Here is a 12091-nt window from a genome sequence, read left to right as displayed (position 1 = left end):
AAAAACAACATCAACACGGTGTGTGTGTGGACATGTTGGTTTTGGCGGAAGTAGCCTAGGCTAGCTTAGAAACTGTAATTCTACTACATATGCGATTTGTTTATCAGAAGTCGGTGAAAAAGGTACTTCTACTTCTATTTAATTGACCGGGTTCTAGACGTATTTGTAGATTAAGTGTAGTAGCATAAAACATGCTAGGCCTAGGCTAGCTAGGCTCTAGCAAGGCTAGCTAGGCAGGCGCGCCTACCCAATCATTTATTAGTGTGTGTTTGTGGGAGTTAGAAGGAATGGTATGGTTAAGTATACCAGCCAGGTGCTGGCTACTACACTAGGTATATACATACTTTACTAAAGGCCTAGGCCTATAGAGTACTACTACTACTATTCTAGGCCTGAGGAAAACCATATGGATACCTTCGTGCATTATGGATGGACAATTTAATTTGTTATCTATGTTTGTGTACAGTAGAGTAGGCCTACTACTGTGCTCCTCTCCCTGTTGAATCATCATGCCAATCATCACAGTATTTTAATTTTTTTATTTATTTTTTTTTTAATTTAAAAAATTATTTCTTTTATAGCAATTTAAAAATCCAATAAGGATAAATAAAAACAATACAATGCAATTGTACTATTAACTAAACATCACCCGATAGCTACAGAAATTTACATAGGAAGTTCCAGTAAGCAGTGTTATCAGGTACTGCCTGCTGGCTACTTCTACAGTAGGCCTAATATCAATTACTACAGTCTATATTTACTCATCAGTAAAGCGTCGTAGAATAAAGTGAAGTGTCGTCATTTCATTGCGTCACCGACAAATTACATAACTAATCGTAACAACTAACAGTAGCATAAGGGTAGAGTATTACATTCACTCACTAATCCTCAAATAATAAACCTCTGATTAATAAACTTGAAATAAATAACATGATTAATCTGTTTGTACTAAAAATCCAATGAAATGTTTGTTTATAAAAACTGATTAATTACTGTTTACCAATCAGTGACCAGATAAAATTGACAGTTTGTCACTTTTTTCTAGCATCTAGCATAACGATGTCAGAGCTTGAAACATAGCATAGAAGGCGTACAGTAGCCTGATGATGCTTCAACCAATGGAATCTGATGAGTCAACAACAGATAGTCCACCATCAACCAGTCCTAATGGCTGTGTCCAAAGAAAAACAACAGAAAAGAATTGGAATGTAACTCCTGCAAGACAGCGTAACAGTATTGCTGGTCGGATGCCGTTGTCACCAGGTTACGGCGCTGTTGTGTCAGCACTTAGCAAGTTAAATCGTTTGGATGACTTTGTCTTGGAGCCAATTGCTAAAGGCTTTTTCTCAGATGTATCCAAAGTAAGTTTTATATTATTTTTTGTAAATTACGATTTGAATATTTTTTTAGCTAAACTATTAGCGAATTGTGAAAAAAATATATTTTTTGTGTTTCAATTTCAAGTAAAGACATGCAAAGCAGAGCTCATACAGCTAGCACCCGCTTAAAGTAATTGTCTGTAGTTTTAAAAAATACATTGACATAATGTCATAAATGTACTTTTAGAAGTCAGCAGTTTGGATATGGTGGTCACACAGTATCTTTAGCTACAATACTTTTGCAATCTGTTTCATACATTTTAGATGCTTTAGATTCTGGTCATCATCATATTCATGACATGTTATAACAAAATTCTACCTTGCATCTTACAGTACAAGAAATATGTGTTAGAAACTACTGTATCTAGCAGAAATTTAAAAAATCAATTTGTACGAAAAAAAAAAATTAACATTAACAAACAATACTTTGAAGGAAAATATTGTATATGATTGAACCGTAGACAACTGAATGGATAAGGCATCAAATTGATTTCTTTTAAGCAACTTAATAAGTTATAATTTAATTCATTCTGTATGCAAGGTAGCATCAAGCATATGTTCATTTATTTAAGCTTCTTTTCAAAACGGTCTCAATATTTGCATGACCAAGTTTAGAAAATTCTGAAGAAAGGTGTTTACTTGCTGCTGATGTGTTGGAATGTGCACTTGTAACTTGAGATAGATTGATAGCTCTAAGTACTTACCTGTACCTATTGTATTGTTGTTTGAATCCTCTTTTTATTCATTCATTTTGGGACACTATCAAGCGTTTGACCATAGCTATAATTAAAGGATTTAACCTCAATTTAATTTAACAATTTTAACAACAATAATTAATATCTTTGGTGTACAGTTTTAGCCTGTAGATTTCCACAATTGATTAAATCTGTTTTCTTATCAACTAAGCAGTTTCTGTCGCATATTCTCAAAATACTGTGCCACAGTAAATGAAATACTGTATATCATGTACTGTTTCTCCTTGCATGGTTCTTGTTTTTAATCTTCATAAGCATTTCAAATATAGCTAATCATTTAGCTAATCATTTTGCTATATTATGCTATTATTTGCTTTAACCAATCCTGCGCCTGAGTGGACTTCCAGTTGGACATTTGGATTGACCTATTTAAACTATTAAGTGTGTGTATAACCACATCAATTACAGTTTGTAATTCACAATAAAATGACTGCTTCAGTGTCTCTTTAAAAACTTAATTCATCTTAATCCAACATGTCTGTGAATTAATGAATATTTTTTATATAAAATTAATTAATTTAGTTTTAGTTAATATTCAATTTAATATTGTTCGGGAATATTTATTTTCATGACAAAATTATTTCAATTAAATCCCAACCTTGTTATAATTTTTTTTTTAAGTTTAACTTTAATTGTACAGTATTACTTTAACGTTTAATTAAGCAATAAGTGGAATATACAGGTTCCATTTTTGCACTCAAAATGTAAAACATTCATTCTAAATACTTTATAGTACTTAACAGTATTAGGTATTTTGATGAAGTAGTTTCGCTAGACTACTGCTGCTGCTACTATCAATAAGTTAAGTTACATTTATTGAAATTCGTTGATTCATATATAATTTGTTAAAGTGCTCACGGACATGTGATAGTAAATGCCAACAACAAGAAGAGAATTGATCTAATGGTACCTGGACAGCAATACAAAAATGTCAATCAGATTATATCAGTACTGTACAATTAAACTAAAAGTACAGATTAAAAACTTATTAGGTCATTCAATGCCTTATTAGGTCATTCAATGCCTTATTAGGTCATTCAATGCCTTATTAGGTCATTCAATGCCTTATTAGGTCATTCAATGCCTTATTAGGTCATTCAATGCCTTATTAGGTCATTCAATGCCTTATTAGGTCATTCATTTCATTTTTCATTTCATTTATTTATTCGACACAAGCGGTCCAGGGGTTGCGACAGCAACAGAGCGCCATAACACATTTGTGTCCGCAACCCCTGTAACATACAACTTAATACAAGTTAAAAATGAATAAAAAATATACAGATTATATTACACAATTTAAAATACACCTAAACAATTAAAATAAAGTTATCGATTATCAAGCAGATATTTTTTCAATTTTGACAGAAAATTTTTCAAAGGAAGAGTAACTGCTTGATCTTTGATTATGGGGGGTAGTGATGACCATATAACAGGAAAATTGTTGATAGACGAATATTTTAAAGTATCGGTACGTGCAAAAGGGTGGACAAATGTGAGTAATTCAGGATGGCGTTGATTGATATGAATATTATTGTTTACAGTACTACAAAAAGTTAAATTATAAAAACAACGAAATATAAAGGAAATTAAAATCATTAAACGTCTATCACGTAAGGATAACCAACCCAAAGTTATTAAACGTTCGTCGTATGATATAGGTCCGCAGTGGGGTCCCAGAATACGTCTAGAGGCCCGTCGCTGAACCTGTTCGAGGCGTTCTATGTGTCCTCCATTTCTGGGGCCTTTTCAATGCCTTATTAGGTCATTCAATGCCTTATTAGGTCATTCAATGCCTTATTAGGTCATTCAATGCCTTATTAGGTCATTCAATGCCTTATTAGGTCATTCAATGCCTTATTAGGTCATTCAATGCCTTATTAGGTCATTCAATGCCTTATTAGGTCATTCAATGCCTTATTAGGTCATTCAATGCAATGATCAGTTTCGGCTGAATGGACAACATTAGTTGATTTAAATTCCTGTTAATGTACTAATTGAAACACATCTGTAGTTTTCCCATATTTACTAGTTTAGTAGTACTGAAATTATTGTTACTGTTGAAATCCATTTCTTGTCATGTCCTGTCATTAAACGATACATTTTTGGGAGAAGAGAGATTCTATTAGTCGTAAACAAGTTGATGGATTCTTTGCCAAAATAAAAGCTGTTTGAAGTCAAATAATATTTGAAGTTCAAACTTGAAGACATTCATTAAAGTTTACACATTATTATAAAGTTAGTACAAATTTATAAAGTTAGAGCTGCACTGACGAGATCTAATAAGATCGAAACAGTACTGTCTGCAGCTTGGATAAAGTTAGAGTATATATTAGTAACTGTACATTTACATACAGTAGACCTGAATATAACCATCCTTCTCACAGTTTTATGTTGAAATGTGTTTTACATTGACGCTATTTAGAGATCAAAAGGGACCATATATTGCACTTTAAATTTATCCACCTAAGGGGGGAGCGGTTAAAAAAAAACTGCATTCATTGTAAGAAAACGTCACGGTTGAGCAGTTATTTACATTGCAAATTGGTTTCTCATCTTTCATTTCATGCTTTTGACAGCCATTTAGCCGCCAGCAAATCAACAAACATATTCATAGAACTGCGTGTTTGTATTATTATTATAAAGAAGGGGAACAGTCTGAAGAATGACAGCCAATGCAAATGTATGCTTGTGATTTAGATTTTAAAATTTAATCAAACCTTGTTGATGACGTATGTAATAATATTGAATTCCACAAATTCCTGTATAAATATTATACAATTTTTTTTCTCACACTGTTTTAACAATCAACCATTCTGCTATATTTTTTGTATGGTGTGAAACAAATTCTTCAGATTATATAACTATTAAATCATTATTTAATGAATTATAATGTGTATAAAATACAATGAATGTACAGTTAATATAAAATAAAATTATAAAAATAAAAAATTAGTCAACCAGTTCGACAAAATAAATCCAATTTGTTAAATAATGACTGTATTATTGTTGCACGCACAGTACACTACTGTTTACCTTTTCAATTACAGTAGTACATTTTTTACTGTTTAAACTGGACTGTAATGCCTCATTTTATCCTCCCATGTTGGTGTAGACCCGGGGGGTTACTTACATATTTGAATAAACTCTGCATTTTGCAGGCAGTGCCTTAGAATTATTGTTATTATATGCATCAGAGTACTGTACCATGCTATAAGATTAATCTTCTAATCTATTAAATCTTTGTTCTTAACCTTGATTGGAAATCTACACTCAACAACAGGTAATTACTGGTGAGTACTTCAAAATCCTTTAGTGCATTTCATACCTAGCTTGCACAACCTTCAATGATTTTGCAGAATGTTTTGCAGTATTTCATTTCCAGAAATAAATAATAATAATAACTACCAAAGATAGTGTATACAGTACCATCCTACGTAAACATAAAGTTGCCTGAAAGAAACTAGTAAAATACATGGTTTGTTGCCTCTATAACAACAAAAAGTTGTTTTTCCTAAATTTGTTTAAAGCAGGAAGTTACTGATACCATGGAGGTAAAAAATAATTTTTTTTTATTGTTTTCCTCCATTCTGATACTGGGTAAAAAAGCCAAAAAGTTTTAACATTGATGATACATTCACATTTTGTGCGCTAAATAAATCAACTTCACTTCCCTTTGTTCCTTCTAAATTTATGGAATAATATAAACATCACGCTTTCACTTAACTTTTAAATGTTAAAATAATAACTTTTTTTTTTATACCAATTGTTTCTATTTTATATTTATAAACAAAGTTTACAGAAGTCAGGAATGTTGTCATTCAATTCCTTTGTTATACTTCACTAAAACTGTAGTTTCAATTTCATGTTGTTTTTTTAAATGATGTTTAAATGACACAATAGCGTTTAAATGTCCTCATTATATTCTCAGTTATTGTTTCATTTTCTTTCTCAGCCTATCATCAGCTTGTTATCTTATCAAACTGTTCTGTTTAGATATGGCTTCTGTTTTTCTGTTTAAGTTCTAATTGTTTGTTTGTGATGAGGGTGAGATGTTGGCTTATTGCCACCAATACCCTTTGATATGGCACCTCCACGTGTCCTTGGAGACTATAATGTCACCAATAAGGATACATTAACAAAGAAAATCATAATAATACATATTTGGCAATATATGTTTTAGGGCCTGCTTCTGCTGCATAGCAACGAATAAACAGTTTATTTAATAATTACATTTTTAGACTGACTGCATTTCTACTCGCAAATAGCCGTTTAAATTTGAGGGTGGTCAAAAAACGTTAATACAGTATCATCCAAAATGCAATGAGATTAAGCAGTCAAACATCCGAGATACTACATCTGGCAATCAAATAATTTTACGTTGAATTTTCACCCTGCCATTTAACCGGTTTATTGAAAATTGTCCAGTTTCTGCTGCCAAGAAATTGGGGTTGAGTCTGTATGTTTGGTTTAACTATTAGCACATTGTTGAAACCCTAATTTCTACATTTCAAGGCCTTATATGGACTAGTGGAAACGCAACATGTGATTGTGAGCAAAAAAAATATAATTTAAATAAATATCATTTAATATGGTCCACCGATTAATCGTAGATACTGTTGTAGTATTTTTCTAACCTACAGTTTTAAAGCTACAGCAGGCTACAGAATGTCTGCCCAATGAGTTTGTCATAAATAAAGTGAGTCTTCAGAATAAAACATCTCTTGCCTAACCACTTGGCCATTGACTCACTATAATCATCATATTTATCAAAGTGATTGCTTAATTCCTTTTGATGTATTTATAAAACACTTGAATTTAATTTCTCATATTTTCCAATCCAATTCAACCACAGGATTATCGCTTTCGAATATTATGTTTTTATTTAAAAATCATGCAGATTGACAGGTCAACACACAAAGGTCAACATACAAAGGTCAACATACAAAGGTCAATATACAGTACAAAGGTCAACATACAATGGGTTTACAACTGATAATCCTGACACACTTCATAATTAATTTTAATTAATAACTTCCTGAATAACATCAGATCAGATAAATACCAAATAAACATTGATGAAAATCAGTTATATTGAAGTTAGAACCAGGCAAAACAAATAAATTGACAGACTTGTCAACTTGGATAAAATTGATTTCAGTAGTCTTCATAAAAAAAACTCAATAATATAGAAAATTTCAATTATCTTTTTTTTACACATCATGTCAGTTCTGTGACCTGTGACCTGGAGAGTGCACAGAGTGATTTTCTAACTGTTTGTCACGTTATAAAAGCATAAGGCAAACGGTCTACCATTTGGCACTTCTACACTGGAAACGAGTCTTTTCGTGGTGTCGTCCATAATTATTGTTTTACAGGAATTTCCTAATATTTTACATTAAATCATAATTTATGTATTTTCCTCTTAAATATACATTTCTGTACATCTGTAATTAGGCATAATTTTCTGTTGGCAGACATTCTGTAGACTTGCAATGAGGAATTGGATAATGATATTGGACATGCTGAGTAGGTAGAATGATATGATTGATAATTATTGATTAATGTGAATGATGTCATTGCCATGTTAACCATACTCTGTGAGTTAAACCTCAGCACAGCAGTATTGCTGCTGGTCAGTGTCATTGTACAGTATACAGTACCAATACCAGACACCTTTGGGCTGGCCAAATATGTTTGGTTTTCGAAATGTGTTTTTAATGGTAAAAAGGAATTTGGGACCTTTTGGACCTTGAGAAAATTCTGGTATTGCGAAAGTTTCTGGTTTTCAGAGAGTAATGGGAAAGTCGACTGCACTTGAGAAAAATCACAGTCATTTGGTGCAAGATTGCAAAGATAATAACATAACAGCTTACTAATATTAATATAAGGTGTATAATTATTAATACTAGTAGTCCTTGACATTATTCTGTAATTTAATCACATATAGAAAGACTTTTGGACCCGTTTATGTTGTGTGAGGAAATAACTTGTAAATACAGTATTGATAGAATTACCTTCATTTTATTGCCAACAGCACAAATACAGTTTTCTCAAAATAACTGTTACAGTCACTCAATCAGTAATTGTGTTACGTACTATTACCACCAGTTTTTCAGGAAGCAAAAATTACTGAATATGACAAAAAAAATTATTTGGTATTTCAGAAGAAATGTAATTCTGTGGAAGGAAGCAATTTTTTTTGTTTATATAGCAATCTGAAATGATATGCCTTTTGGATGTGTTTTCTACTATTTTTACCTTCTTATTTTAGTGTTTTGTATTTGTTGTCTTGTTTCCCAACGGAAATAAACCGTAAGGTTTTATTGGGTCATCCTGAGCTTTGTTTTTTACTTTTAAGTTTATATTACAACCGTCCATTATTGTATTGTTAATTATGTGCTCGAATAAAATTGAATTGAATTGAATAGCTCCACGTATGCTTGGTCCTCCAAGCTGTGACCTGGAATATTTGTATACATTCTTATATGTTTTTTAAAAATAAAGGATGATTTTACTACTTTTGAAAATTGTACTTTATAAATTGCTGTTTCGTTGGTTTACTACTGTATACCATTATTACCAAGTAGGCCTATATCGATTGAAAGATCAGTTAATATTGGCAGTAACAACACAACAATGTGTACAATAAATATAACGAGATCGTGATGATTACCGTAAGCTATACATGTCAATATTGCTAGGAACAGGAAATAACACATCCCCCTTCCTGGTTCATTCCTATCCTGGTCCTTGTAAAGTTTCAAACAATATCTGTAATGCTTCAAATGTCCGATAGGCTAACAATGAATCTGCTTTAGCTATTACTCACGATTTCATTATGAAATACCTGACAGCTTATCTAACTGGTTCAATAAACTTGAGTTCATTTATACCTTTATATTGTATTCTTCAAATCCTCAGTAAGCTGTTATTATAACAAAATAGTTGAAAAGATTTTATAGTAATGAACGTAATGGTGACATACTGTAATTATAGTAACACATAAAACTGGTACCCGTATATCCTCGGGTATAATCCCATGTCGAGTCTAATCCCACCTCCTACCTTATGTCTTATTTCACAAACAGGAATATGCCCGGGTATAGTCCCAGTATTGACATGATCTGGATGTAGGCCTATCTCTAGCCAGTTCAGGTGAGTTTTTACAAGAAATGCTTACCATTACCAATCATTTTTTCCCTGAACCAGGGTTCCCCCGGGTACTGTATTGTTCCAGGTCTGCCCAATTTCGTGTGCTAGAGGGGTGGGATTATATCAGAGGATATACGATAATATTAATAATACTGTTCTATAAATGACCTGTTTTTGGTTGTTTTTTTTTATTTATTGAGATATTTACATTATATTTTTATAACAACTTGTACAGTCATTTCTTGTCTGCTACATACAGAATAAACATTTATTTGAAAATAGAATTTATAAAAAAGGTGTTTAATATCAGTGGGTGGTCGTCAATAAAACATTAACATTACCTAACAACATGCAATGTACTCAGGCTGTCAAACAATTAACCATTATTTTGCAATGCAGCTGAATACCAACCAGTTTACAACATCTAAGCAAAATGAGAACCGGTGTTGAAATTTGGATAATTTATTCAAACAGTTATTAATCATTTATTTGCTCGCAGCAGAAGCAGGCCTTTAGATCGAATTTATCTGTTTCTGTTAAATGCAAGTAAAAATATTTGATACTGTACTGTAGCCGATCAGATTCCAGTAGAGGTAAATCATCCATGTAAATTACAATAAAGCGTGCGCTTACATAACACAAAGAAAACCAAAATACTAAACTTGTCTCGAACCGGTTCATTAGACTATATAAATAAAACAGTGAAAACTAGAAGGAATAATACATATAGCTTGTGAACAGTCTGGTATTGTACCTATCTCTTGGACTGTTATCAGACAAATAGCCTCTTTATATACTTCTACTCAATTATCTTAAATAAATATCTTTTGCTTTTTTAGCTACTGGTGTGAAAGATTATAGCGTTAGATCCATTCTTGCGTTATGGTGATAATAATAAATCGTTTCCTTAATTCACTTAGATCAGAAGATCACCTATCCTTATCAATTTATAACATTTCTTTAAAAATAGTATCTTGAAATTGCTAAAAAAAATAAAGAAAGTGTAGTACAGTATACTGTAATATGCCTAGTATTACAATAATTAATGGCCAAAAAAATCAGATACAAGTATTTACTAATTAATTATTGAGACAGAATAATAATAAATTCATATTTAACTGTTTAAAATGTTTTGCCTATTTCTGTCGCCAAAAAAATAATCTTTAAAATGTCCAACAGTATTGTATTGTTGTAAACTCTGTATAGTATTGTAAATATAAATACAGATTTCATACTTAAATTTATAATCTGCGTGTAAGAACAAAAGTGATTGACACAAAAGCAGAGAAAAATAGGTAAATAAATGACTACAGTTGAACTTCAACATGTTTTATTTTTGCATTCTGACAGATATAGATCTTTGTCTCTACTCTTTTCTCTTCAACGTTAAATAATTGAGCAATTAGATCAACCATCTGATGCTATATGAATTATAGATCGTTAAAAATGCCAGAACAAAATCATTCATTAATAACGACTACTTACAGTACTAGTGTACAAACCGTACTTAAGTATGTCCATCTGAACATGTACTGTACACATTTTGTCTTGGTGTGTCTTTTGTAAGCATATTAATAAAGAAAATGTAATTTGCTATATGAGTAACAGCACCATGAGCAATGAACTATCGTTCGAATGACGTTATTGAAGTCTGTATGACGTATTATCTTCATTTTACAGGTTTGGCATCGAATAAGTGGAGAAGTAATGGTGCTCAAGATGAATACACGCTATGACAACAGAGCTAATGTTATACATGAAGTTGAACTACTCAATAGATTAACACACAAAAACATTGTCAGGTAAATCGTTTTTATTTTACTTCACATTTAAAAGTTAATTCTTTCCTCTCTTCAGTCTCTTTTCTCTTTCTATCCCCTCTCTTTCTATCTTTTCTCTTTCTATCCCCTCTCTTTCCATCTTTTCTCTTTCTATCCCCTCTCTTTCTATCTTTTCTCTTTCTATCTCCTCTCTTTCTATCTTTTTTTTTCTATCCCCTCTCTTGCTATCCCCTCTCTTTTTATATTTTCTCTTTCTATCCCCTTTCTTTCTATCCCCTCCCTTTCTATCTTTTCTCTTTCTAGCTTGTCTCTTTCTATCCCCTCTCTTTCTCTCTTTTCTCTTTCTATCTCCTCTCTTTCTATCCCCTCTCTTTCTATCTTTTGTCTTTCTATCCCCTCGCATTCCCTTCTTCATACATAATTACTTTGGCACAATTACCTAAATGTTTTAAAGGACATAGCAGCAGTCGAGAGTCTGTTCACCAGATGACTGATGAATACTATTTTAACTCATAACATGACAAACTAATCACATGACAAACTCATAAAAGCATTTAAAGGAAACATTAAATATATGCCCATTAGCCAGCATAACATAAAATAAAACATTTGATTATGTGAGACATGTGAAGGCTGTCTACTACAATAAAAACATTTGAATGAAATATCAGAATTCTGTTTTCCTTCATACAGTAGATGTTTTTGAATTGAATGTATCCTATTTTTTTAGAATGAACAAATCCAATGCCTTGTTTGTGTGTATCAAAACTCTTCAATGACAATAATTTGATGAATGTAAAGATGTCTCTCAAAACATAAATAATAAAGAACATTGAATAGGAAGTTTTGTAGTTGTATAATAAAGATAGTAAAACAAACAAAAATAATGATTTTACTCATTAAAAGACAAAATAAAGTAAATATTTCTATTGACTTTAAAGTAGCATATTCTACAAAACATTATTTTTTCCAGTGAGACAATATATCTTTAACAATTTAAGTAATGTTTATTCATTTTTTTTAT

At 31.6% G+C, this 12091-nt stretch overlaps 1 protein-coding gene across 2 annotated transcripts in view; it reads left to right on the top strand.

Annotated features, from left to right (window-relative positions):
• The window catches only part of LOC144844496 (uncharacterized), a 38042-nt gene continuing 25951 nt past the window's right edge, over positions 1–12091 (top strand). The window contains exons 1-3 of one of the 2 annotated variants that reach the window (XM_078701434.1): positions 1–122; positions 1046–1361; positions 10967–11088. In XM_078701434.1, coding sequence (XP_078557560.1) covers positions 1104–1361; positions 10967–11088 — 380 coding nt within the window. In that variant the 5' untranslated portion in view covers positions 1–122; positions 1046–1103. The remainder of the gene's footprint in view (positions 123–1045; positions 1362–10966; positions 11089–12091) is intronic. The other variant, XM_078701433.1, reaches the window with a different exon arrangement.

The sequence above is a fragment of the Antedon bifida genome, chromosome 6, assembly GCF_963402885.1.
Source record: "Antedon bifida chromosome 6, ecAntBifi1.1, whole genome shotgun sequence".
In the NCBI taxonomy this organism is placed as follows: Eukaryota; Metazoa; Echinodermata; class Crinoidea; order Comatulida; family Antedonidae; genus Antedon; species Antedon bifida.
This window is presented reverse-complemented; position numbering and strand designations above follow the sequence as displayed.